The 26,150-nt window shown below is 35.9% G+C and overlaps 1 protein-coding gene across 1 annotated transcript; it reads left to right on the plus strand.

Annotated features, from left to right (window-relative positions):
* The first annotated feature begins 3,360 nt into the window (after positions 1 to 3,360).
* LOC139899700 (uncharacterized) lies at positions 3,361 to 4,251 on the plus strand. The gene has a single exon (XM_071882542.1). The coding sequence runs from the start codon at positions 3,361 to 3,363 to the stop codon at positions 4,249 to 4,251; it is 891 nt and encodes a 296-aa protein (XP_071738643.1).
* Positions 4,252 to 26,150: the final 21,899 nt, after the last annotated feature.

Genomic DNA, 26,150 nt, shown 5'->3' on the forward strand with positions numbered 1-26,150 from the left:
CGAAGATGAGAAGAAATTCGATCAATATTGCGCAGGTATTCTTCGATTGTTAGGTTTCCAATCGAAAGACTACGCAATTGGGCGTTTAATTCCATTGTCTTCGATAGTTTATTATCTTGAAATAGGTTAGCCAAGAAAACCCATGCATCGTTTGATGATGCAGGTTCAGAGTTTAGCAGCCGTTCAAGGAGAGGCTCCGAGATAGTATTAAAGATCCATGTGAGAACGACCGCATCAGCCTTCTTCCAAGCCGGGGTTGCTTTTTCTTCATTAGTTGATGTGCCAAGAATGAACTTAAGCACATCGAATCCTGAACAGTGGGTGGTAAACAAGGTTTTCCAATGAGTGTAATTAAGTTTCGTGAGATCTAGTTTGACGGGTATAAGATGGGAGATTGAAGTTACAGTATAGATTTTGTCATAGGAAGATGACATGGTGATCGAAGATGAAGAAGGCCAGAGGAGATCGGCCCTGAAAAAAAAAATAATAATTAGGGTTGTGCCCTAGCGTCTGATACCATGATACATGATATATTTAATGGGAATGAATTTTGTATGATTGATTGATCCATAATGATAATACAGTGCAATATATATAGCTATCTAACCCTAGCACTAGTGTAAACGTGGGCTAGGCCCATTACTAACACATGGGGTGTCTCATGTTGTCAACTGGAAGACCAAAATGGTTCGCAGCAATTTATGATGCACTCTAACATACACTCTTGAAGAAGCGAAACAAAACAAGATACATATATATCGGGAGATGAAAATCATATTTAAACGGTACGTGTTTTTTCGTTTTTCCCATAATGTAGAAAGCGCCTGAATTTCCTCCCTTCTATACTTTTTTTTTTCTTTTTCTTCTGATGCAGGTATATAAGCCTGGGCTATAGTTGGTCCCAATGAACATTATTACGTTTTGGAGCATCTTTTGAATTATGTTGTATTTTTAAGTATAATTTGAATTTAAATTAGCTTTTAACTAAGCGTACTCGTTGGTACTTTTGAATCGTAGTAGTAATGATGTATGTTTTTTATTATCTTAATGGTCGTATAGTACTATGATATTTGGTATAGACTTTAAAGCATATGCATATATGTTGTGTTGAAGAAACCATGTGTTCATGCTATTGCTTACTCCTCTCTTTTTGTTACTTTTGTTTACCCTTTTTGTTTGTGCATATTTTAGTCCCTATTTATATCAACCGCGTTTCAGTGAAATGCATCTGTACAGATCGAGAGATATCCGTACGCATCTGATGTGCATTTGCTGCATCCGTACCGAACGGGCACAGATGAGTATATAAGGAGTTCAAGGCTTCATTGTTAGGGTTGATCACTCTCCAAAAACCTAGTCGAATCCTCTCACCCAAATCAAGTCGAATAACGACTCTAGGCATCAATCTAATCAATCATTCTTTATTAATTATGTTGTAACTCAAACCAATGTGGGGCTCACTCATTATTCCTAATAGCGAGTTGGGTGGAGTTCTCCACTCTACTAAGTGGGATGTGGTGGTTTGAGGTATTGAGTATAAGGTTTCAGTTGGTAAGGGACTTGGTGGCTTATTCTTTTCAGGGTTGTCAGTTTCCATCTCTTTGTTAGGTGTTTGATTATTGTGGGGAAATTTAGGGTTCGTTGATTTCTTGTAGGTTTGTTGTTGGTGCTGGTTTGTTACTCTTCTACGTCCACCTTGATATTCTCTTAGTTTGTGTATTATTTCACCACATGCATGTTTCTCGAGTTTCCTCGAGTGTGACTTGTAAATCCGATCACCATGCACCACGACCTGAATTTTTCCCATCTTTCCAAGTTGGATATGACTTATGAGTGTGGGTGAATTTGGGCCATTTAGTGAACCTTTTTGATTTCCCGGTGACTGAACTTGATTTTCGATTATTGGTGGTGAGGGAATTTGCGTATATATGGTAGCTTTAAAGTGATTCCTTTGAGTTTCTTATTTGTGGCTCTTGAATGTTGCGAATGATGGGTGCTGCCGGTTTATGTAGCTTAAGGGTTTCACGATTGTTTTGCTACATGCCTACATGTGGGGATTTTATGGGTGGGGCCGGAGTTTCTTTCAGGTCATGGCACTGGCGGATCTTTGTTGAGACAAAAGAGGGCTATATCCACGGCACAATTTTTAATTAGAACTCCAGTTTTATTGTAGGAAAGGGTAAAAAAAAATATAGATAATTTATTAGCCCTCTTAAATTTGCATTTTTGATTTCCTTTTTTTGAGAAGTGAGAACCCAACCGTCCCACCATGTGACCATTCCGTTTTCCACATCTATAAAAGTTTCCTTTCAAGTGTTGTCATGTCAATATTGGCTAGTATCAATTTTATTATTATTATTATTATTATTATTATTATTATTATTATTATTATTATTATTATTATTATTATTATTATTATTATTATTATTTATCTCTACATACTACATGGCATGGTAAATTTTGTAGCTTTAGTTTTATAGAATTGCCGTTTCGAATTTACGTTCATACTATAAACGATCCCTCAACTTTCGTTCAATTTACACAACGACCCTTCAAGTTTATACTTTTCAGGGTAGAAAGCGTAAATATATAACTTTATTAAAATAAAAGAAACTAATTCCACCCGAATTTATAACAGGCCCTATCTTCTCGCTCGGTGCGAGTTAAATTTTTCCGAGACCACTGTTCAACTTGAAAAAATCTGATGAACACAACGGGACTAACTATACGCGAAATGGACATCATTAAAAAAACACTAAATAACGGGTCCTATATTCTCGCTGGGTGTGAGTTAAATTTTTTCGAGACCAACGTTCAACTCGAAATATTATTACGAACACAACGCGACTAACTATACGTGAAACGGACATCGTTAAAAAAATATATTTTTGGCAATATTTCATACATATACATACACGTCTAACAAACAACCCAACCTATTAGATATATTAGGTACCAAACAACGTATATCCAAATTCGACCGCACGTTGAATATAACCGCAACAACGCGCGGTCAAATTTTTTTCTAGTTGTCAACATTCAAGAAACCCCAAACTAAATAAAATAAGGTATGTTTATGTATATTTTATATTTTATATTTTATATTTTATATTTTATATTTATATTTATTTTTAATATTGCATTTAGAATTCATGAATCTGGAAATCATTTATGTTTTCTTTTTTATTTTTAAAAAAACACATTGTGTTTAGATCTTTTTATCATCATTAATCATTCCCTATATTATTCTTGTATAGTTGTATTCTTTTGGGTGTACTATAATTCTAAAGATAATTAAAGGTTGTTATGTTAATTGTTGACAATTTGATTTATATATTTCTAAATGTAAAAGAGCTTATTATGAAAAAAACAAAAAACTATTACCTCATTTTCAAGAGAACTATAGATGATACAACAAATGTCGATAGGCAAAACAACAAACAATGTAAACCTTCAACAAGTGAGCATGAACAACAACAAAATCAACAAGGGCCACATGTTTTTGAATCTTCAAGGCCGAATATAAAAGAAGTGGACCCTAATTATTTTGAAAGAGATCCCGGGAAGCAAGAACAAATATGGAGTTATCCGGTTGATAAACGAGAACAAGTAAGACGATTTTATTTGAATCAGGGATCTTATCAGATTCGTTTAGACCAGTATCCTACTAAAGGTACATCAGATTATCCCCGTAGATTTTGTTACTCTTGGTTTAGTAAATTTCCTAATTTGTTAGAATATTCTCCTACAAAAGATGCCGCCTATTGCTTTCTTTGTTACTTTTCTTGTGACAAGCCCGCTGTCCGAATATGTGATGATGCTTTTATTGTTAAAAGTTTTGATAAATGGAAAAAAGTAAATGATGGAATAAGATGTGCATTCGTCAAGCATATTAATAGGTCACAACATAAAAATGCCTTACTATTTAGCGAAAATTTATTGAATCAAGCTGGACATATTGAAAATATCTTTGAGAAGCAACGTTCAGAGTCGGTATTAGATAACCGTCTACATCTGAAAGCTTCAATTGATATTGTTCGCTGGTTGACATTTCAAACTTGTGCTTTTCGAGGGCACGATGTATCAGTTAATTCGAGTAATCGTGGTAATTTTCTTGAACTTTTGAAGCTTTTAGCATCTTACAATGATGAAGTTGCCAAGGTTGTGTTGGAGAATGCTCCTTATAATTCAAAGTTCACTTCGGCGTCGATTCAAAAAGAACTTTTAAATATAATTGCCAATAAAGTTTGAAAACACATTCGTTGTGAAGTTGGAGATACTTACTTTTATGTCGTGATTAATGAGTCACACGATGAATCTAAAAAGGAGAAAATGGATATAGTTCTAAGATTCGTTGATACAAATGGGGTATTAATTGAAAGTTTCTTCGATTTGTTGCACGTTCAAGATACTCGGCAAAAACTCTAAAAAATTTTATGGGAACGACTTTCACATTATGAGTTTGATACTAGTAAAATACGACGTCAAAGTTATGATGGAGCTAGTAACATGAGAGGGGAATGGAATGGATTAAAAGCTCTTGTTCTTAAAAATTGTCCTTATGCATATTATGTTCAGTGTTTTGCTCACAGATTACAACTTGCTTTAGTTGCAGCCTCGAGAGAAGTTATTCTAAATCACCATTTTTTTGAAAAGCTAACTTTTCTCATAAATGTGATATGTGCTAGTAAACGTCATGATGAATTGCAAAAGGTAAAGGCTCTTGAAACTGAAAATTTATTAAAACTTGGTGAAATTGAAACGGGTAAAGGAGCTAACCATGTTGGGACCCTAAAAAGAGCAGGTGATACTCGTTGGGGTTCCCATTATTTTTCAGTTTGCAGTTTGCTTGTCATGTTTAATCCTACTCGTGTTGTTCTTAAAGGAATAATTGAAGATGGATCATGTTCTCAATAACGTAGAGATGCTGATATGAGACGTCCTCCAGATAGGGCCTGGAAGAATAACGTCACTAAATATATCAAATCACAGTTGTATAAACGAGAACGACTCTATATGAGATGTTTTATTGAGTTTTGCAGCGGAAGATAAATAGATTACATTGTATTTAGAGCATTAAATGTCTTTAATTGATATGATATGTAATGAAGACTCCAAGCATAGCAAGCAATCATCATCAAAGCAGCAGATATACAGCGAAAGCAATATTTAAGTACCTGAGAATAAACATGCTTTAAAAAGTCAACACTAGGTTGAGAGAGTTCATAGGTTTATCATAAATCAATAGTTCAGTATAGCATTAGACCACAAGATTTCAGTTTAAAGTTGATTGATACCCATCATATCAATCTAGAAAGAGTTGCTGTAGTTTGTAATATTGCGACTAAACAGAATTTTACCCCGAGACACCTTGAACAGTCAGTGTCAGTTTGAATCATTATTATGTAACCAAAGATCAGAGGTCAAATGATTAGAGACATTACTCTCAATAGCGCTATTCATAATAACTAAGTTTGCGTTCACTAAGCAATTAACAATATTACGGTAGGGATTTAGCATGACAAAGCACGTATTCAGCATAAAAGTTTGAGTACTTGTGTCTAACGTAAAACAGTTATAAAAGTCGCGCATGTATTCTCAGCCCAAAAATATATATAAAAAGGGAGCAGATGAACTCACGATACGATACGATAGTTTGTAGTAAATATGCATATGAAGGCATTGAACAAGTGTAGAGTTGACCTCGGATTCACGAACCTATATCAAGTATATATATTAACACATATACTCGTAATCGAATAAATTTATATATATTATTTCACTTGTTATATATATATATATATATATATATATATATATATATATATATATATATATATATAGATATATATATATATATATACTTATATATATATATATATCCTATATATAAGTATTTGTTTGATAATGTGATTTTAAAAGAGTTGTATCATTTTGTAATAATAATAATAATATTCATAATGATAATGGTAATATAATAATGATGATACTAAAAATATTAATGATAATATTATTAATTAGATTTAATAATAATGTTGAAAATAAAAATTTTGATAATATCATTAGTTACTTTGTTAGTATTGATAATGATAATGATAATTAATATTTTGCTAACGGTAGTATTAATACTAGTAATGATAATACTAATATTAAAAATAATGATAATAATAATAATACTAGTAATAATATTAATATCAAAAATGATAGTGTTTGTAAAAATGATAATTCTAATAATAATAATGACAATAATATTTAAAATGATAATAATAATAATAATAATAATAATAATAATAATAATAATAATAATAATAATAATAATAATAATAATAATAATAATAATAATGATAGTTAATAATAATACTAATAATCCTAATGATATTAATAATAATACCTTTAATGATGTTTGGTAGTAGTAGTAGTAGTAATAATAATAATAATAATAATAATAATAATAATAATAATAATAATAATAATAATAAATGAGAAAACTACCTTAATGAGCTTTTTCTAAAGAAATCGTCCAAGACGGGACTCGAACCCGTGACCTCTTGCTAACCCACATCACCCCTTAACCATCTACTCTAATCTGTTTTCTGATTTATATGTGTTTTTATTTGTTTATAAACCGTATATACATATCATCTTCTTCTTCCTCATCATCATCATCATCATCATCAATATCAAATCAAACCAAGAATCCATTTAATCTTAATTATAATTACAAGCATGATTTTAGTATTTACTAACCAATACATAAACAATTAACAATGAAGGAAAAAAAATTAAGAGCTGCTGCCGTCATTATATTTTTTTAAAAAAAAAATCTTGAATTTTGATTTATAATCGTTTTTAGACTCAAATTTCTACACGAATTATGTTGTAAATCCTTCCTAGAAACTTTCTGTACAATCAATTGATCCAAAAACATAAAAACTAATCCTACTTTTACCAAGAACACAGCTTTTGACTTTTTAAATTATAAACTTTGACTCAAAAATTAAAGCTTGATATAATGAATTGGAACTTGAGATTTTGCAGATAGATTAAGTAAATGATTTCTAACTAAACTGCATTTCCAGATTTTTAAATTGAAAACGAAATTGAAGTTTTGAATATTTGAACAAGAACAGAGGTATCGTAAAGAAAAAAAATATTTCTGTTTTTGATTCATGAATTACAGTAAGTATAGTTATATATAGTTGAATATGTTAATGCAGTATTTATAATCAATCAAACTTGTTGTGTATTATTTATTGATCGACAAAAACAAAATCAAGACCATTTAGAGGAAAAAATAAAAAAATAAAAAAAAAGTTGCACAATAATAAAATAAAATAAAAAATGGAAAGCAGAATCACGATGGATTAAAATATTGAGAAGGAGATCATGATTCTAGAAGGAATAATAAAAAAAATAGAAGCACTTAGTGACAATACCTAATTTAGGTACACGTTTTTTTTTTCATTTTTATTAAATAAATACATTAATAACTATAATAATTAATAATAATAATTATTATAATTATAATAATAATAATAATAATAATAATAATAATAATAATAATAATAATAATAATAATAATAATAATAATAATAATAATAATAATAGATAAAGATAAGAATAATATGATATTACTAATACTAATAATTCTTAAATAACAATACTAAACATAATGATAATAATATAAATTATGTTAATATTATTAATAATCATATTAATCTTAATAATAACAAATGATAAATGATAATAATAATAATTTTGGATAATAATAATAATAATAATAATAATAATAATAATAACAATAATAATAATAATAATAATAATAATAATAATAATAATAATAATTCATTATTTTTAATACTAATGTTAAGTATTAATACTAATACTAATAATATTACTAATATATTAGTAATTATATTAATGATAATGATAATTATTAATAATAATAATTATAATACTTTATAATAATAATAATGATTGTATATGATGTATATACACACACATATATATTTACATATCTTTTTATAACCGGTTATTCGTGAATTGTCGGAAACAGTCAAAGTTTAGTTTAAATTTAATCGAAAATTTTCTGGGTTATCACAGTACCTACCCGTTAATAGAAATTTCGTCCCGAAATTTAGTTGTTGCCATCAGTCGGCGTTGTTTGTAAACAGGCGAGGATATTTTTATTTTATTTGGTTTTCACGTTCTCGGGTATACTCGGGGCCTTGCGTGAATTTCAACGGATAGAATATTGTTTCGCTTCAATAGTTTAAATCTTACGATCCATAAATTCTACGAAGTGCATTTCATTATTAATGCGGAGGTTATCTAAAGGATTTAACAAGAGTGTCATTGATTAGGTTTTCTCAGAAAGAGATGATGACGCTATATATGTAACACCCCGTTTTTCTCCGTACATGATATATAGGTGTATTGTGTGGGTACGACTAGAGTTTGAAGGATTTGAGACGTGTTCGGGTGTTAAAGTCTTGTACGCGGGAGAAGGGCTCAGGTCGAGCTTTGGGTCGCGGCGCGACAAACGAGGCCGCGGCGCGGCATTCTACTGAAACAAATATCAGAAGTTAGGTTTAAAATGATCACAGACTTAGTCAAATGTCGCGGCGCAACATTTAAGGCCGCGGCGCGGCATACTGCATGAACTGGCACCAGATTCTTGTAATTTCAAATGAAGTTCAAGGGTAATTTGGTCTTTTCGCGTTTGAGCCAGATTTGAGGATTTAACCTCATCCATTCATTTCATTTCTTATTTTCTTTTTCCTTTTCTTTCCTATTTTCCTCTCAAAACTTAAAATCCTCAAGTGATTCAAGTGGGATTTTGGAAAGGAAGAAGTGGGCTTTGATCTTTGGTGTAGTTGACAAGTTTGTTCTCCTCATTCTTAGCTACACGGTGATACTAGTGGTAAGCTCTAACTCTAAATTTCATTTTCGTGTTCATCATTCAAATTTGGGGCTTTTGATTGTATGATTCATAGATGGAACCCATTTAGTTGTTAATTGGAGATTAACACCAAGATTCGGGTTTGTAAGTGTTAAAGGCGGGTTTTGGGTTAGTTAATGATTTAACCATGTTTAAGACTTGAGAATGGTGTATAATCACTAGCATTAGTGATTATTGGTGTTTTGGAGACTTTTAGGATTTTCGTGGTTGACTAATTTTGACTAGAGTCAAAATTAGGGTTTATTGAGGATTATGACCCGACTGTTGATTTAATAAGGTTTGTAAACTTAAAATGGATTAAGTTGAAGTATAAAACCGATTTAAACATGTTTTGGTGTCAAAACTTGTAAATGGTGAGATTTTGACCTTATGGTCAAAATTAGGGTTTATGGGCGATTTTGAGAATGATAAGTGTTTAACACTTGTGTTCGTGTTTAATTGGCATATTAGGACCATTATCACTTGTGTTAGTGATTATTGGTTAGTTTGGGCGCGGTTTGTGTTTGGAAGTGCAATTGGGCCGAAATTGCACTAAGTGTCGAATTGGGTTAGTTTGTAGATACAATCTAAGTGTGTTGTTGAATTTGTGATAATGGATTAGGTACTTTCCATTGACGAGTTGCGGATTACTTGGAAACATTTCTTCAAGGCGACAAGGTGAGTGTTAATATCCTATATGCATATGTATGTGTAGGATGGGTGCGGGTCGGGTGAAGGGGTTCTCGCTTATAGAGCTCGCTTCTCGTATAGGTGGAATTTTTGGACTTGTGTATAGGTCCAATTGGCACGGTTGTGCGTTTTGGTTGACCACTTTGGCGAGGTGCACACTTTGTGTGTACTTTATCACATGGGTGTGTGATGTGGACTTATATAACCCTAATGACGAAGGGTTAATATAGTGAGTGGAATAATTATATGCGTAGGTATATAATGTATTTATTTGTTGTAGAGTGAGATGTGAAGTGTCGAAGTGCTAAGACACCACATTTCACGTGACGAGTGAAGTGTCGATGTGCTAAGACACCACTCAAAGTAATGTGATGGGTGAAGTGTCGATGTGTTAAGACGCCACCCGGGGTGAAGTGTCGATGTGTTAAGACATCACCCGGAGTGAAGTATCGATGTGCTAAGATGCCACTCCAAGAGAACAACGGGTGAAGTGCCGATGTGTTAAAGCGCCACTCGAGGTGAAGTATCGACGTGTTAAGATGCCACCTCAAGTAAAATGAAGAGTGAAGTGTCGAAGTGTTAAGACACCACTCGGGGTGAAGTGTCGACGTGTTAAGACGCCACCCGGGGTGAAGTATCGAAGTGTTAAGATGCCACCCGTGGGGTTAGTGTACGAAGTGTTAAGTGCACTAATGGTTGTTATGAACATCGATGACTTGTTTCGCGAAGTCATTCCCTTGCGAAGATTTGGTTAACCATGATTATCGTGCTGTAAGCGTAAGCAAATTATGTTATTCGAGATATATATATATATATATATAATGTTGTATTGTCGTGATGTAGCTAACCCTCCGGGTGTAGCTTATTGGCATTGTTCACATCGTTGTTGGTGAACTTATATTTTGTTGATGTATCTTTAGCTCGTTGCTTAGTGATCTTACGGTATGCTTAGACTAGCTTGCCTTTATGCTTGGATGCTCCGGTATGCGGTATTTGGTTTGTGTGGCGTGTCCATTTTATGCATATATATGTATGTAGTATATTCTCACTCACTAAGCGTTAGCTTACCCTCTCGTTGTTTACATTTTTATAGATTTGCATGGAGGCGGTGGCTCGGGTAAGCGTGGGGACTAGTGGACTCGCGTAGTTTGCTTTAGAAGATGTGCTTTTGGATTTATTAGGATTGGGTAGCGTATCCCCAATCACCATGCTCGGTTTTGTTGGAAACTAAATTAGTCGGGTCGTGTATGTCCGTTTGGACAATTAATTAATGTATTAAATGTTTTAAGGTTTATTAAACCTTGTATTGTATTAAAGAGGTTTATGGAAACACAATTGGGACCTAAAGTGTTATTTAAAGCGTATTAAAAGGAAAAAAATTTATGGGCCGGTTTTAATTCGGGTTGGGTTGTTTCAATATAAGCATTTCAATACACATGAAATGGGTTATGAATAATAGTGAGCTTATTTAAACCTTGATCGTTTATGCCACAATATAAGGGTAGACAAAATAGAGAGTAGTTCATGAAAATCATAGTTATGAAATTTGATAGAGATCATCATTGTTTACAACAAGAATGATGAATATGAGTTGAAAAATAGAGTTTTATCAACATTGGGTAATATGGATGAAACGATTTGATTACAAGAAGAGTATAAACGAAGCTATCGTAAAAGATTGAAATGAGGAAATTAAATGTTCGCCTTAACTTTTGATACGGTTAAAGTTGATTTTCCAGAATTCAAGGGATTTAAAGAATTCTTCTTAATCTTTATAATATTCGATTCTCCGGTAATTAAGAAAATTAGAATTTTCTTTAATTAAATGCGATGAATTGCCTTGATTGTCGTGTCTGGAATTTCGCTATAAATTAGCTTCTTCCTTTTCATTATCTTCACCACTTCTATACTTTCTTTCTCAATTCATACTTCCAAAAGATTGTGAAAATGCTTAATATAGTTCTTGTTCTTGACCTTATATTGGTTATCGCCACAATCTTCCTTCTTTTCCAACTCCCACCAGAGGAGTCTGTTTACTTCTATTATGCTCTAGGATTTATCGTGTTTTTAGTTCTCCCGTGTCTTTATATTTCTATACGCATTGATATACACGGTTTGTAATTTCGGTGTCGTTATCGGGCTTTATATTTTCCCTTATATGTCGAAGCTTCATGCTTTTGTAAAGCAAGTAATGGTCCAGAATTCGTAGGTATGAAGTTTCGAATGATCATAATATATAAAGCAGAAAGGAAAGGTAATTGCACGATTTGATTTGTCAAATTACCAGAATATCCGGAAAAGACCGAATCATCAAGAAAAATATTTTCTTGATATGTTTAGAGGTTAAATAGAATGAAAGAGTTATGTAACATGGTTCATGATGAGGGTATGATCTGTGAACCTTTATCACGTTCCATTAGAAACTCAGCATGACTTACTGTAATATAATCACGTTGGCCTGACGTCATTATATTATACTAACTCATGCTTCAATTCCCAACACTTCTCCAGAAATCATTCATAATTTAAACTTGAATTTTACAGAATATAGAAACTAAAACAGTTTCCTTTATGATGTAATAAAGATATTGCAAAGAGATAATTAATTGCGGACAAGAATCGTTATGAAGATATCTTCAGAAATATCGATGATATTTATAATGAAAGATACGATGATATCGAAGAATAATGAAGAAAATTCTTCTGTAAGGATTTAGAATACGTAAAGAGATCTTTTGTGGTTTTCATCAGAAATCGAATCATCTAGATTCTTTGATTATAGGTTTAGTCCTTGAGATTTGTCCACAGCTTCCTTCATGTTTTGCTCATTCCGTTTCTCAATACCAGATTTTCTTTTGAGCTTTTCCAACGCACAATTCTTTATTATCAAGCTTCTGGTCATTAAGACCATCTACGGCCTTTGCTGCTTCATCAGCATTATTAGGGTTAACAAATCTGAATCGTTAGTTATAGTTCTAAGGTGTTTTCAAGAATTTTGAAGAATGTACAATGTAATATATTAATGTGAGATATAAATATTTCTCGGGTATTACCTACCCGTTAAAATATTTTCACAATTAACAGTTTGTACAAAAGAGTTTTAATTACATTTTTTATGAAAATATACGTACATATATATTTTCCTTCAGATGTAATCATGGATTTAATGAGTTAATATAATATTAAACTCATTTGCTTTACGGTTGAAACGAGAATGAATAATCTCCAAAACCTTAGAGATTTCATAATTGTCTCGAAATATTTCGCTAATGAAGTTATGAATCAATACATTCGTCGTTACACTTGATTTATTATGAAATGGAGTTTATTGTGTTGAAGCAGTGATTAACGATTGCTAAGTCATTAACGAAGGGTGTACATCATAGCATATTAGTGATATGAATTAACCAAGTAGTACATACTAGTTGAGATTCACACGTAATTGCTTAGTACGACAAGATTTATTATTGTTCTAAATCATATATATATATATATATATATATATATATATATATATATATATATATATATATATATATATATATATATATATATATATATATATATAGTATACATATATAATTATTCACGAAGAATGAGTCAATACATCTTAACTCATTATTACTAATATTCCTTGGTATCTATGGGGCGTATGATGTTGATATCCGAGGTACCGAGTGTGATGTTGAGGCGTGGGATGCGGATGTTGTTGTTGGTGGTGATGATGGTATTGGTGGTTATTGATACGCATATCCGCAAGGTTGTGCGGATGCGCATCCAAAGCATTTAATCACACACAAAGGCATACTTTACGGGTATAGCCGCACGCTATGCGCCTATACCATCTGATGCGAGTTTTGTATACGGTATAATCATTTCGGATTCTTTTCCTTAAATAAAAAATGTTAGTTGGGATAAGATTGCATTTAATTAGGGAAGAGATTCTACCGAAACCCTAATTCGTGAGCCTATAAATACATAGCTCATAAACCCTAAATACATATACGTTCACTTGTTTACTCATACGTAAACTACAGCATACAAATCTCCATCGTACAAACAAAGCTTCTTACGATCTCTAAAGACTTTCAGGTATGTATTGAACTATAAAACTTCATGTCTTTGGGCCACTCAGCCTCGTATGCTAGGTTGTTGGTGGACTCTCAAATCGGCCACCCTGTCGGAATCGAAACGATACCGATGTGGGTTATCCACGACTAAGCATCGGAGGTTCGAATATTGTTAGTCCTTAAACCCCTTTTATGCACTCAAGCGTAGGTTCACCTTGACCCCATGAAAATATGCTTGATCATTTGGCGCCATCCGTGGGATCGGTTATATGAAACAAAGAAGATTGGAATTTATGTTGTATATGATTTTGTACCTTTTTTTCCATAATACTTTTTTGTTTAACTAATCGGTCACTTTCAGGTTTTTCTTTATTGTCAGTAAGAATGGGTGGAGGAAGTAAGAGTGCAAAGAATCAAGGGCGATCGGACTCTACAGGAAGTCCAGGGTTTCAAACACCTACGGCGACTGTTATGAACACACCGTCGACGCCGCCAGCACCAACCAAAGGCACATCAAAGCCTCTATCAACACCAAGTGTTGGAGCAGGGCTGGTTACATCAGAAACTGTCCTGAATGAGTCATCTAAGGGATGGTGGCAAACTCCCGATGGAAGTTTACTGGAAACAGGAACTAGCTTTAAACCTTCGAGGATCTGTCACCAAAAATCCTGAGCTTTGGTTCTCCAAGCGAAACGGTTCCACCAGGCTTTAAAGTTAAAACTACCTGTGTGGGTACAATACCAATTATCACCTCCGTTGGACCCCAAAACACCGATTGAAAGGGTTACTACCGAGAAAGCCCAGGAAAGAATCAGGCAGATGGGTCTGAGAAATCCAGATGGTTCATACATTATGCTGACACCACAACAAAGGTCAACGACACGTGCGTCTTCGTAATCAACCCATACTGTTGCAAGCAATCAATATAACAAAACGCACTAGGCCACAACCAAGTTAAATAGCTTCATATCTCAATTACAGCAAGTCGCGCCACCACACTTGGCACCCGATTTCAATGAGCCAGCGCGGGTACAAGAGTTTATGAGCAATTGGTTCGCAGTGATGCAAGGGCAAAAAGCTAAGCAAAGTCTTGAGCTAGCTCCTACAACAGAAAAGTTTGTGCTGCACATCACCAATCATCCCTTCACAGTCACACCGGTGTTGCCTCTAACACTATGAAGTTATGATGGGTTATCAGATCTGGATGACTTTTTAGAAAAATTTGAAGGAACCGCAAGAACACACAGTTGGGGTGATGCAGTAGCATGCCATATGCTACCAATAGTGTTGCAAGGAGTGGAAAAGGAATGGTTCATTAATTTGCCAGCCCAAAGCATTACAGGTTTTGTAGATTTGCGCTCAAGGTTTTTATTGAACTTTCACAATTTGCGCGCATGCAAAAGAACACATGTCGAATGTCACGACATTAAGCAGAAATCGAAAGAGAGCTTGGGATAAATAATAGACAGATATACTAAAGAGGTGGCTAAGATACAAAACTTGCCAGAAAGCTAGAAGGTATTCGGCTTTATTCATTGTATAGATACTGACAGACATCTGCCTTTGTGGCAACGGTTACGAAGAAGAGTGCCCGAAACTTTAGCGGAAGCCGTAAAAGAAACGCATGACTACATGCGGGCACAAGAAGATATAAAGCATAATTGCGGAAATACCTCTTCAAACATGGACATCGATGATGATTATTATCGAGTGAAGGGAAGAGGTTCGGAGTCGGGTAAACGTTATGGTGGTAATGGCCAACCTAGGGGTGGTACCTATCATAATGATAAGTATCGCAAGTTCAACAACAATAAAGGGGGAGGAAGCCAGAGGTTCAAAAGCAGCCATGCTGAAAATGTTGCGTTAATAAAAGACCTCACCAAAACACCAAAAGAAATTTTGGCTACAGAGGCAGTGTGCAAAAGCATCGACCTCCCAGTGCCTTTGTCAAAGTATTATGGAAACAGAGACAGAAGCAAATTTTGTGATTTTCATGATGATTACGGTCATGAGACCAATGAATGTCGGCACTTAATTGAAAGAGTTGTTGCTGAACTCAAAAAAGGAAGATTGCAACACTTGAAGAAAAGCGCAAGAGCACAAGCTGACAAGCCAAAGGGAGAAAAAGAATATCCGTGGCAAAAGAAGAATGAGGGAAAGGAAATGGATAAAGCCATAAACATGGTAACCAGCGGACGGATAAATCAGAGGCACAAGTTAGTGGTATCTGAGGAATGGGAAAATACTCCCATCACATTCTCGGCCATAGCACAGGAACCCTCGGATGCGCCCATTACAATTAAAGGACGTGTCAAAAGTTGCGGGTACATCATCAAGCGATTGCATGTAGACACCGGTTGCGGTATTGATATAATGTACGAGCACTATTTCCGCTTGTTACCAGGGGCTGTGCGAGCCAAGCTAGTGGCTCCTAACACTGCGTTATCAGGATTTTCTGGTGAGTCCGCATGGCCAATCGGGATCATTGAATTAGAGTTGGAGCTGGTGGATGATGATAATAAGGAATTAGTGAGAAGTACGACAGTAGAATTTGCCGTCGTAAGGTCCTACTCAAAGTATAATGCGCTTTTGGGTCGCACAACTTTGCAAAAATTAGCAGCTATCCCATCCACGGTACATGGCCTTATCAAATTCCCAACACCATTGGGAATTGCAATGATCAGGTCAGAAAAGCAAGTTGCAAGCGTTGCGGCCGTGGAACATGCAGAGCAGCAGCCGAGTGAGGCAGAGCAACTTAGAAGCTGCATGATCATTGCAAACCCACGGCATCCAGAGCAGAAAATTAAAATTGGCGGAGGATTGTCGGATGAGACGAAGTTTAAGCTTCGCAATATATTAGCTTCTAATACAGACGTATTTGCTTGGAAAGAAGCAGACATGACGGGTGTACCAAGGGAAATTGATGAGCACAAGCTTAACGCAAATCCTAGTCTGACCCCAGTACGACAAAAGAAACGCGGCATGGCTCCTGAAAGAAGCGAATGGTTGAAAGCAGAAGTCGACAAGTTGGTCAAAGCAAACATCTTGCGAGAAGTAAGGTATCAAACGTGGGTAGCAAACCCAGTGTTGGTAAAAAAGCCTGATGGGTCTTGGCGTATGTGTGTTGACTTCACGGATATTAATAGAGCTTGCCCTAAGGACAATTATCCACTGCCAGAAATAGACTGGAAATTTGAATCGTTAGCTGGCTTCTGATACAAATGTTTCCTAGATGCGTACAAAGGATACCATCAAATACAGATGGCAGCGGACGATGAGGATAAGACTGCTTTCCACACAAGTCAAGGCATATACTGCTATACAAAGATGCCATTTGGTTTAAAAAATGCTGGAGCAACTTACCAACAGGTAATAGATGAAGCTTTCAAAGGTCAGATTGGAAGAAATTTAGAAGCATATGTTGACGATCTGGTCATAAAAAGTTCAACAGAGCAAGGTTTGTTGGAGGATATATTAGAAACGTTTGCATCGTTAAGAAAGATTAATATGAAGCTTAACTCGTCGAAGTGCAGTTTTGGAGAAGAAGAAGGGAAGTTTCTTGGTCATATAATAACTGAGCGAGGGATACGTGCAAATCCAAAGAAAATAGAGGCAATCGAGAATATGCCATCATCAAGAAATAAAAAAGAAGTGCAAAGCTTAACGGGTAAGTTGGCGGCCTTGACAAGGTTCCTATCCAAATCCGCAGAGTGATCACTCCCCTTTTTCGGAACATTGAAGAATTGCTTGAAGAAAACGGACTTCAAGTGGACGGAGGAAGCAGAAGTGGCGTTTCAAGAAATGAAAAAGTTGCTGAAAGAGCTGCCAACAATGACTGCGCCAATTGCTGGAGAAACGTTGATACTGTACTTAGCGGCATCGAAGGAAGCAATAAGTTCAGTGTTGATAGCGGACAGAGGACAGGTACGCACTATAAAAATTAAATATAGCTAATTTTCAATCAATAGGCATTTAAAATTTTATAAATATGCTATGCGAACAGGTGCAAATGCCTGTGTATTTTATTAGCAAAGCTTTGACAGGGAGCGAATTAAATTATCTTGCAATCGAAAAACTGGTTTATGCACTCATGCATACGGCTAGGCGCTTGCGGAGATATTTCCACACGCACCCAATAAGGGTCCTAACAGATCAGCCGATAAAGCAGGTATGACAAACAACTATTTGTTGTCAATAAACACAAAATTGCTTGATAAGTTCTAGCAAATTCACATTCGCTGATACTTGTTGAGCAGGTGCTATATAAACCAGAAAATTCTGGTCGCATGACCAAATGGGCTATTGAATTAGGAGAGCATGAAATAAGTTTCTCACCACGAAGTGACGTAAAAGGACAAGTCCTAGCAGATTATCTGGCTGAAACAGCCGGAGATATCGAAGTCTCGCATGAATCGAAAGAAATACCACCTCCGCCCGAACAGCTGTGGGAAATGCACACAGATGGGGCTTGTGGTCCAGAAGGTGCAGAGGCAGGAATAGTCCTAAAAAGTCCAGAAGGGGAAGAGTATACATTCGCACTGCGATTCAGCTTCCCTGTCACAAATAATGAAGCTGAATATGAAGCATTGTTATCTGGGATGCGGGTAGCAAAATATCTGGAGGTTAAAGAACTATCAGTATATGTTGATTCGCAGTTGGTTGCAAACCAATTTAACGAAATATTCGAAGCACACGATGAGTCGATGCAAAAATACTTAAAGCTTGTGCAAGAGCTAGCAGTCGACTTCGATTTATTCCAGATAACTCAGGTTTCGAGGACGCTGAATAAAAAGGCGGATGCGCTAAGTAAGTTAGCCGCATTAACATTCAGTCATTTTAAGAAAGAAATTTGGGTTGAGGAAGTTAAAGTAAAATCTATTGAAGAAGACAGTGTTTCGGCTGCGGTTGAAGAAGAAGAGCGGAGTTGGATGACACCAATTATAGAATTTATAACCAAAGGTATGTTGCCGATAGATTCAAGTAAAGCAAGAAAGATTAAGATGAAAGCACCAATGTATCTATTAGACAAGGGAGTCCTATACAGAAAATCTTTTATGGGGCCTCACTTGCGGTGTCTCAATCCAACTCAAGCGGAGTCAATTATACAGGAAGTACACGAGGGAATGTGCGCACTGCATTCGGGACACAAAACAGTTGCGTCCAAAATAATGTGGATTGGATATTACTGGCCGTCAATGTACAGAGATGCCGCAGAGGTAATACGCAAGTGTCAATCGTGTCAACTTCATGCACCAGTAAGCAAGGCTCCGCAACATCCTGTGATACCGGTGGCATCTCCATGGCCGTTCTGCAAGTGGGCAATCGACATAGTGGGGCCATTCCCCACAGGACCAGGGGGGGTAAAATTCCTGGTAGTGGCCATTGATTATTTCACGAAATGGGTAGAGGCCAAACCGCTAAAGACAATTTCGGGCAAGCAAATTCGAAATTTTGTGTGGGAAAACATCGTCTGTCGGTTTGGTATACCAAATGAAATAGTAAGCGACAATGGTACGCAATTCGAAGGAAATCCATTTAGTGGCTGGTGCCAAGAATTGAATATAAAGCAAACATTTACATCAGTCGCACACCCTCAGGCGAATGGTCAATGTGAGGTTACGAATCGGGATATCATTTTAGGAATCAAAGCAAGGCTGGGATTGTGTCGAAGGGGTTGGATAGACGAATTGCCTAACGTTTTGTGGGCGCACCACACAACTCCGAAGGGTGCAACTAATGAAACACCCTGATGTGTAATTTCGTACTCTAAATTATTAGCTAAATACCTATCGATTATCACACAATACAGGCAACTATAACCAGTTCGTGTAGTAATTAAACAAGTATTTGACCAATTCGTTCCACAGAGAGCATGTAATTGAAAACTTGAACTATTAATTATTCTAAGATTTAAAGGGGGTTTTGTTGTAAAACTGATTAAACGCGAAAGTAAATTAAACTTAACTCAATAAGAAACAAACGTATCCACTTAGATTCAATTCCCTAGGCTAGGATTTCTCGTTTAAACCCGTTAATTAAACAATTACAATGATGTGACACTGTATTTATCTGTCGATTCCTACAGTTTAAGACTAATAACCTAAGTATAACTGTCGTTAACCTAGAGTTACTAACCAATTCACAATGATATTACTCAAGATTATAAATTAACTTAGGTTGGTTTGGTGTCCCTTACAACCTCACAATTATTGCAACTAATTTCAAGCTCAACCACTATACGATTAATTTTATTATCGGTGTCCCTCATAAAATCTCACGTATTCCTAAATTATTCACGTTCAATAATCTAGTAAAAGCTATTAATCAATTTAACTATCGTTAATTAACCAATAACTTCCGTGATCTAACAATCAATAAGCTTTAATAATGGTGGATCTTAGCTAGACATAAACTTATGTAATTTTAATCAATTGTTATTAACCAAAAGAACGCAATCCATCACCTAGGTTCATGCATCTAAGTGAATACTAAATATTTAGCTACTCATGGTAAAGCGAAGAACAAATAAATAAGAAGAACAATTAAACATAATCATTGAATTGAATAAAGAACAAATTAATAAAAGTAATAAAAGTTAATACAAAGATTAAACTAACCAAGAATGATATTGTAGCTTAAACCCTTGTAAAATAATGAAGAAAGACAAAGAAATTCGTAACTAATGTTGCTGTGGAAGAAAATTCGGTATAAAAACTGCCTACCATAAATTGGGGTAAAATTCGTCTATTTATAGAATCTGGAAAAACAGCTGAAACCGACTCATGTCGCGTTCCGCGACACATCATCGCGATCCGCGACATACTCATCGCGTAACGCGATGAACTGGGACGCGATATATCAGACTCAGACGCGACAGATTGGTCAGAATGCCCTTTTTTCCATGTCGTGTTCTGATGCACTTTGTCACGTATCACGATGACCAAAACGCGATAAAACTCATCCTGAAGCGATGGAAACTGACTTTTTCACCCGGGGCACGTTTATCTTCAACTCTAACTTCGTTTTGGCTATATCTTCAATAAAATCAACAATAATGAGCCAACGAATCATATCTTGACACTTTCTTCATTTTAAACTCAAACAACTCGATATCTCCATCAAAGTCTTCAAAATACTAGCAAATGGAACAAGATAACGCCCAAAATATATGTATGAAAATGGCGTTATCAAAATCCCCCACACTTGAACCTTGCTTGTCCTCAAGCAAGTCAATCTCGAACCAATAACTGTACGCATAATCTTCAACAAAATTTCCGCAAGATTCAAGCCTTCAAGTTAATCCTCCACAAGCTCTCGTACTCTTCATCTTTTCACGAATAAGCTTATTTCCTCACAAAACAATTCCTCACATTCCTATCACTTACAAAACAACATACAAACCATCAAACGCACCCCCCTTTCTCCCCCCATTTTCATTCAAACACATTTCAAAAACAATATCCTAAGTGGCCCTTATTACAAACAAATTTTCATAAAACATCCTTTCTAGGTCATAAATTGAGATGTAAAGACAATTTGGGTTGAGAACTCAAACTCCAAAAATTTCCATAACTTTACTTCTTAACAAAAACCTTTCATCTCAAAGCCTAAACTCTTTTAACTTAACTTTCCCTAAAAATCACATTACTAGGCTTTCAATATCCTTCTTTTCTTCGCATCAATCAACCCTTAAGACTTAACTTTCCAACCTTAATAACTAATCACCAATAAACATTCAAATACAATTAGTGTAAAATGATTACAAACGATAAAAACAATCTTACGTTATAAGGTTTAGTATTTGTAACATGACCCTTATTCGCATCAAGATAGCCTACTAACAATATTTAAGGCGCTATTACAAATACCAATACTTCACAATTTAATCAAAGATCCAGTTATAAATAGATTCATACCTGTGTTTATGTAGAGAAATCCGTTTAACTTTTTAACTCTCTTGATTCCATTTCATGCTGATAATTTCTAAATATGCAAGCTATCCACATACTGGTCACATCTCTCTTATCCAAAGTACCCCGCAAAGGTAACTCTTCTCAAGGTCTAGTCTTACTAGGCATTTCCCACATCATGAGCCAAAGATGATTACTGCTGCATAATTATGAGACGAGTACCTAAAGATGATCACCTTGCCTTGAGATAGTAACGTCCTTGACCCGTGTAGTGAACCTTCAACCAACCGATCCCAAACCGGAAAAAGGTCTTAGGTGGCTTGGTGATCTAGCACCCCAAAGGATCTATCGGCTCGAGTCTTAGAAACTACTACTTAAGCTCGGATCTCATAAACATTTTTTCTTTCTTTTTTTTCATTTTTTTTTTTTTACAATAGAACTCTCTTTGAATGTCTTCCTCGTCTTCAATTTATGACTTTGTAGAACCCGCAATGTATGATGTAGCGGATGGATAATGATGTGATCGATGATGATGAATGATTTGTTGTAGGAAGTCTTAACTCATGACATAAAGCAATACCATTCACACCATAGTCGGTAATAGCCACCCCTTAAAGGGTCCATTGGAGTCAGAGATTTGTGATTTTTCCTCTTCAAGCTTACATACCTAGCACTTATGAGTATAACACTTCTTTAAGAGAGTCAAAAAGCCATAAACACAAAATACGAAGCCATTTATATCCTAATCTCTAATTAAACCATTTTTCTCGCATTTTACCCTAAAGCCCTAAATACTGTTATTCTTCATTTCTTGACACAAATAAGTTGCATTGTCATTCTCGAAACAATAACTAAACTAGATTAAATAAGATTAAATTTTTAACATTTTTAACCAAATTTATTCAACATTTATCCCTTTTTACTTCCCACCTTTCATCAATTATCTTTCCTCAAGCACTTATACACTCAGAATTCCTAAGTCATGGTCAAAAAGGTCATTCATAATTAACAAACCACTAACAATTTGCTTAAAACTAATAAACCTCACCGGCCAAAACCAAAAATTCCAAGTCAACCCCTAATCACTACGGGTGCTCTCATGGGTAAACATCTCAATTATAACCTTAAAAAGTTTAAAAATTCCAAAAATTTTGACCACTAGGCAATTAAAACATGCAAAAATTTCAAAAATCCGCGAGAATTTATCTCTCCCCCCACACTTAAGATCATGTAATGCCCTCATTTACATGAAATCAGAAAATCAAAAATACATTCGAGAGGACAAAATAGTGAAAAAGGGAAAAGAAAAGAAAAGAAAAACCCGGATTTTTAGATCCGTAGATCGCGGAAAGACGGTGCACGATGGCGCTGAACTTACTGCCAGCATAAGAACATCGGCATCCACTCGATCACCAAAACATCATAATCAAGTAAGGTGCTGAATTTACTGCCAGACTTTGAAAAATAATAAAGCACAACCACCGTGGAACCTGAAACGAAAACATACATACCATAACTAATGGGGTGGTACCACCACGGTACCGAAACGCCCCATTTAAAATCCAAAGTATTAAGATGGGTTTTAGTGTATTGAGAGCAGATAATACGAGAGACATAAGAAATATAAGAGTGGTGGTGATGAAAAAGCTGGAAAAAACGTATTTAATCCCACCCTGCTGAACTCGTCGCGTTTCGCGACAAACCGTATTCAAACGCGACAACTTAGGTTTAAACACGACACATATGGGGTCCTAATCTGATCATTCTGTCGCGTTTTGGTGGTACCTGTCGCGTTTTGGTGACTTTTTTTTTTCTTCCAGATTTTATATTGTTTTTGGATTTTTCATGGTTTAATAATTAAAGCAAAAATACACAAAATTTACCTAACAAAGAAAAACAACAATACAAAACTCTACACGAATTGATTTTTTAACGAGTCGTTTTCTCGACTCATCCCCATGCTCATGTGTCTTTCGAGTAGAGGGTGAGGTCCTCCCTCTCGGTGTTATCGAATGCCTCGTGATACAATTTTAACCTATGACCATTCACCTTAAAGCTTCTACCCTCGTTATCTAACAATTCCACGTGCCCGATCGGAAAAGCTTTCTTTACCACGAATGGACCGGACCATCGTGACCTAAGCTTTCCGGCGGAGAATTTGAACTTAGATTGAAATAACAAAACTTTATCTCCCGGTTCAAATTCTTTTCTCATCTTCAAACGCGCATCATGCCATAACTTCGTCTTCTCCTTATAAATGCGCGAATTCTCATAAGCATGGTTTCGCAATTCCTCAAGTTCATGAATTTGCAAAAACCGATGTTCTCCCGCTTCCTTAAGGTCCGTATTACACTGTTTAAGTGCCCAATACGCCTTATGCTCCACTTCAACCGGCAAATGACACGCTTTTCCATAAATGAGACGGAATGGCATAGTACCAATGGGCATTTTATACGCAGTTCGAAATGCCCATAGCGCGTCATTCAACTTCTGGTTCCAAATCTTAGGATTGTTTTTCACCGTTCTTTTAAGAATGCGTTTTAGGGCGCGGTTAGTATTCTCAACTTGGCCACTCGTTTGAGGGTGGTAAGCCGTGGAGAAACGGTGGGTTACTCCATACCTCTTAAGCACCTTCTCGAGTAGTTGATTTGCAAAGTGCGTACCGCGATCACTAATCAAGGCTTTTGGAAGCCCGAAACGTGAAAAGAGATTTTTAAGGAAGTCAACGACGACTCTTGCGTCATTAGTAGGCAAAGCTTTGGTCTCCGCCCACCTTGACACGTAGTCAACCGCCACAAGCATGTATTTGCATTTGTTGGATGCGGGAAAAGGTCCCATGAAGTCTATCCCCCCAAATGTCAAATATCTCACAAACTTGAATACTCGTTTGGGGCATCTCATCTCTTTTGGAGATGTTTCCCGCCCTTTGGCAAGCATCACAAGTTTTGATAAAGGCACTAGCATCTTTGAAAATGGTAGGCCAATAGAATCCTGAATCGAAGATTTTCTTAGCCGTATAATTAGCTCCAAGATGCCCACCTGTGGGTCCTTGGTGACAATGCTCTAGCATTTGTTGAGCTTCCTTCCCATAAACACAACGACGAATCACTTGATCTGCCCCAATTCGAAAAATATGTGGGGCATCCCAAAAGTAAAACTTAATATCCGCAAAGAATTTCTTCTTTTGTTGGTAAGTTAAACCTTTGGAAAGAATGCCCGCGGCTAGATAATTAGCAATATCGGCGAACCAAGGAGTTTCGGATTCAATTTCGATACCCATAAGGGACTCATCGAGGAATGTATCATGAATGTCCGATTCATTGAGTTCCTCTAGGTTTGGATTTTCAAGACGAGATAAATGATCCGCGGCTAAATTTTTGGCACCCTTTTTATCCTTGATCTCAATGTCAAATTCTTGGAGAAGAAGAATCCAACGAATGAGTCTAGGCTTAGCATCTTGTTTAGAGAACAAGTACTTAAGGGCCGAATGATCGGTGTAAACGACCGTTTTAGATAACACCAAATATGATCTAAATTTATCAAACGCAAAGACGACCGCAAGGAGCTCCTTTTCCGTGGTGGTATAATTTAATTGAGCCCCCGTAAGTGTCTTACTCGCGTAATAAATAGGTTTAAAGTGATTAACGTGGCGTTGACCTAAAACCGCGCCTAACGCAAAATCACTAGCATCACACATAAGCTCGAAAGGTTGAGACCAATCGGGGGATACCATGATAGGAGTGTGTGTGAGCTTCTCTTTTAAGAAGTTGAAAGCGTTCTCGCATTCGATATTAAAGTCGAAAGGAACGTCATTCTCAAGGAGTTTAGTCAATGGTCGGGCAATCTTAGAGAAGTCCTTAATGAACCGTCTATAGAATCCCGCATGACCAAGAAAACTACGAATGGCTTTAACGTTTGTAGGTTTGGGAAGGCCCGAAATAACATCAATTTTGGCCTTATCAAACTCAATACCTGCACGAGAGATTTTGTACCCTAAGACAATGCCTTCCTTCACCATGAAGTGGCATTTTTCCCAGTTAAGAACAAGGTTTGATTCCTCGCACCTTTTTAGCACTTTTCCAAGATTAGCAAGACACGAATCGAAAAAGTCTCCAAAGACAGAAAAATTGTCCATGAAAACTTCCATGAAGTCCTCGATCATGTCATGAAAGATGGCGACCATACACCTTTGGAAGGTGCTAGGGGCATTGCATAGCCCGAATGGCATTCGCCGATAAGCAAAGGTACCGAAACGACAAGTAAATGTGGTTTTATCTTGGTCCTTCGGATCAATGGGGATTTGGAAGTAGCTTGAAAATCCATCTAGGAAACAATAGAACTCCCTTCCCGCTAAACGCTCAAGCATTTGATCAATAAATGGAAGCGGGAAGTGGTCCTTCCTAGTGGCGTCGTTCAAACGACGATAATCGATACAAACTCTCCATCCCGTGACAGTACGAGTAGGGACAAGTTCGTCCTTCTCGTTGAGAACAACAGTCGTGCCTCCCTTTTTGGGCACAACTTGAACAGGGCTTACCC

The sequence above is a fragment of the Rutidosis leptorrhynchoides genome, chromosome 3 (assembly GCF_046630445.1).
Source record: "Rutidosis leptorrhynchoides isolate AG116_Rl617_1_P2 chromosome 3, CSIRO_AGI_Rlap_v1, whole genome shotgun sequence".
Classification (NCBI taxonomy): domain Eukaryota; kingdom Viridiplantae; phylum Streptophyta; class Magnoliopsida; order Asterales; family Asteraceae; genus Rutidosis; species Rutidosis leptorrhynchoides.

Bases quoted from the DNA above. Each gene is read 5' to 3' on its own strand.
- LOC139899700 (XM_071882542.1), top strand. From the start codon at position 3,361: ATGAAAAAAACAAAAAACTATTACCTCATTTTCAAGAGAACTATAGAT.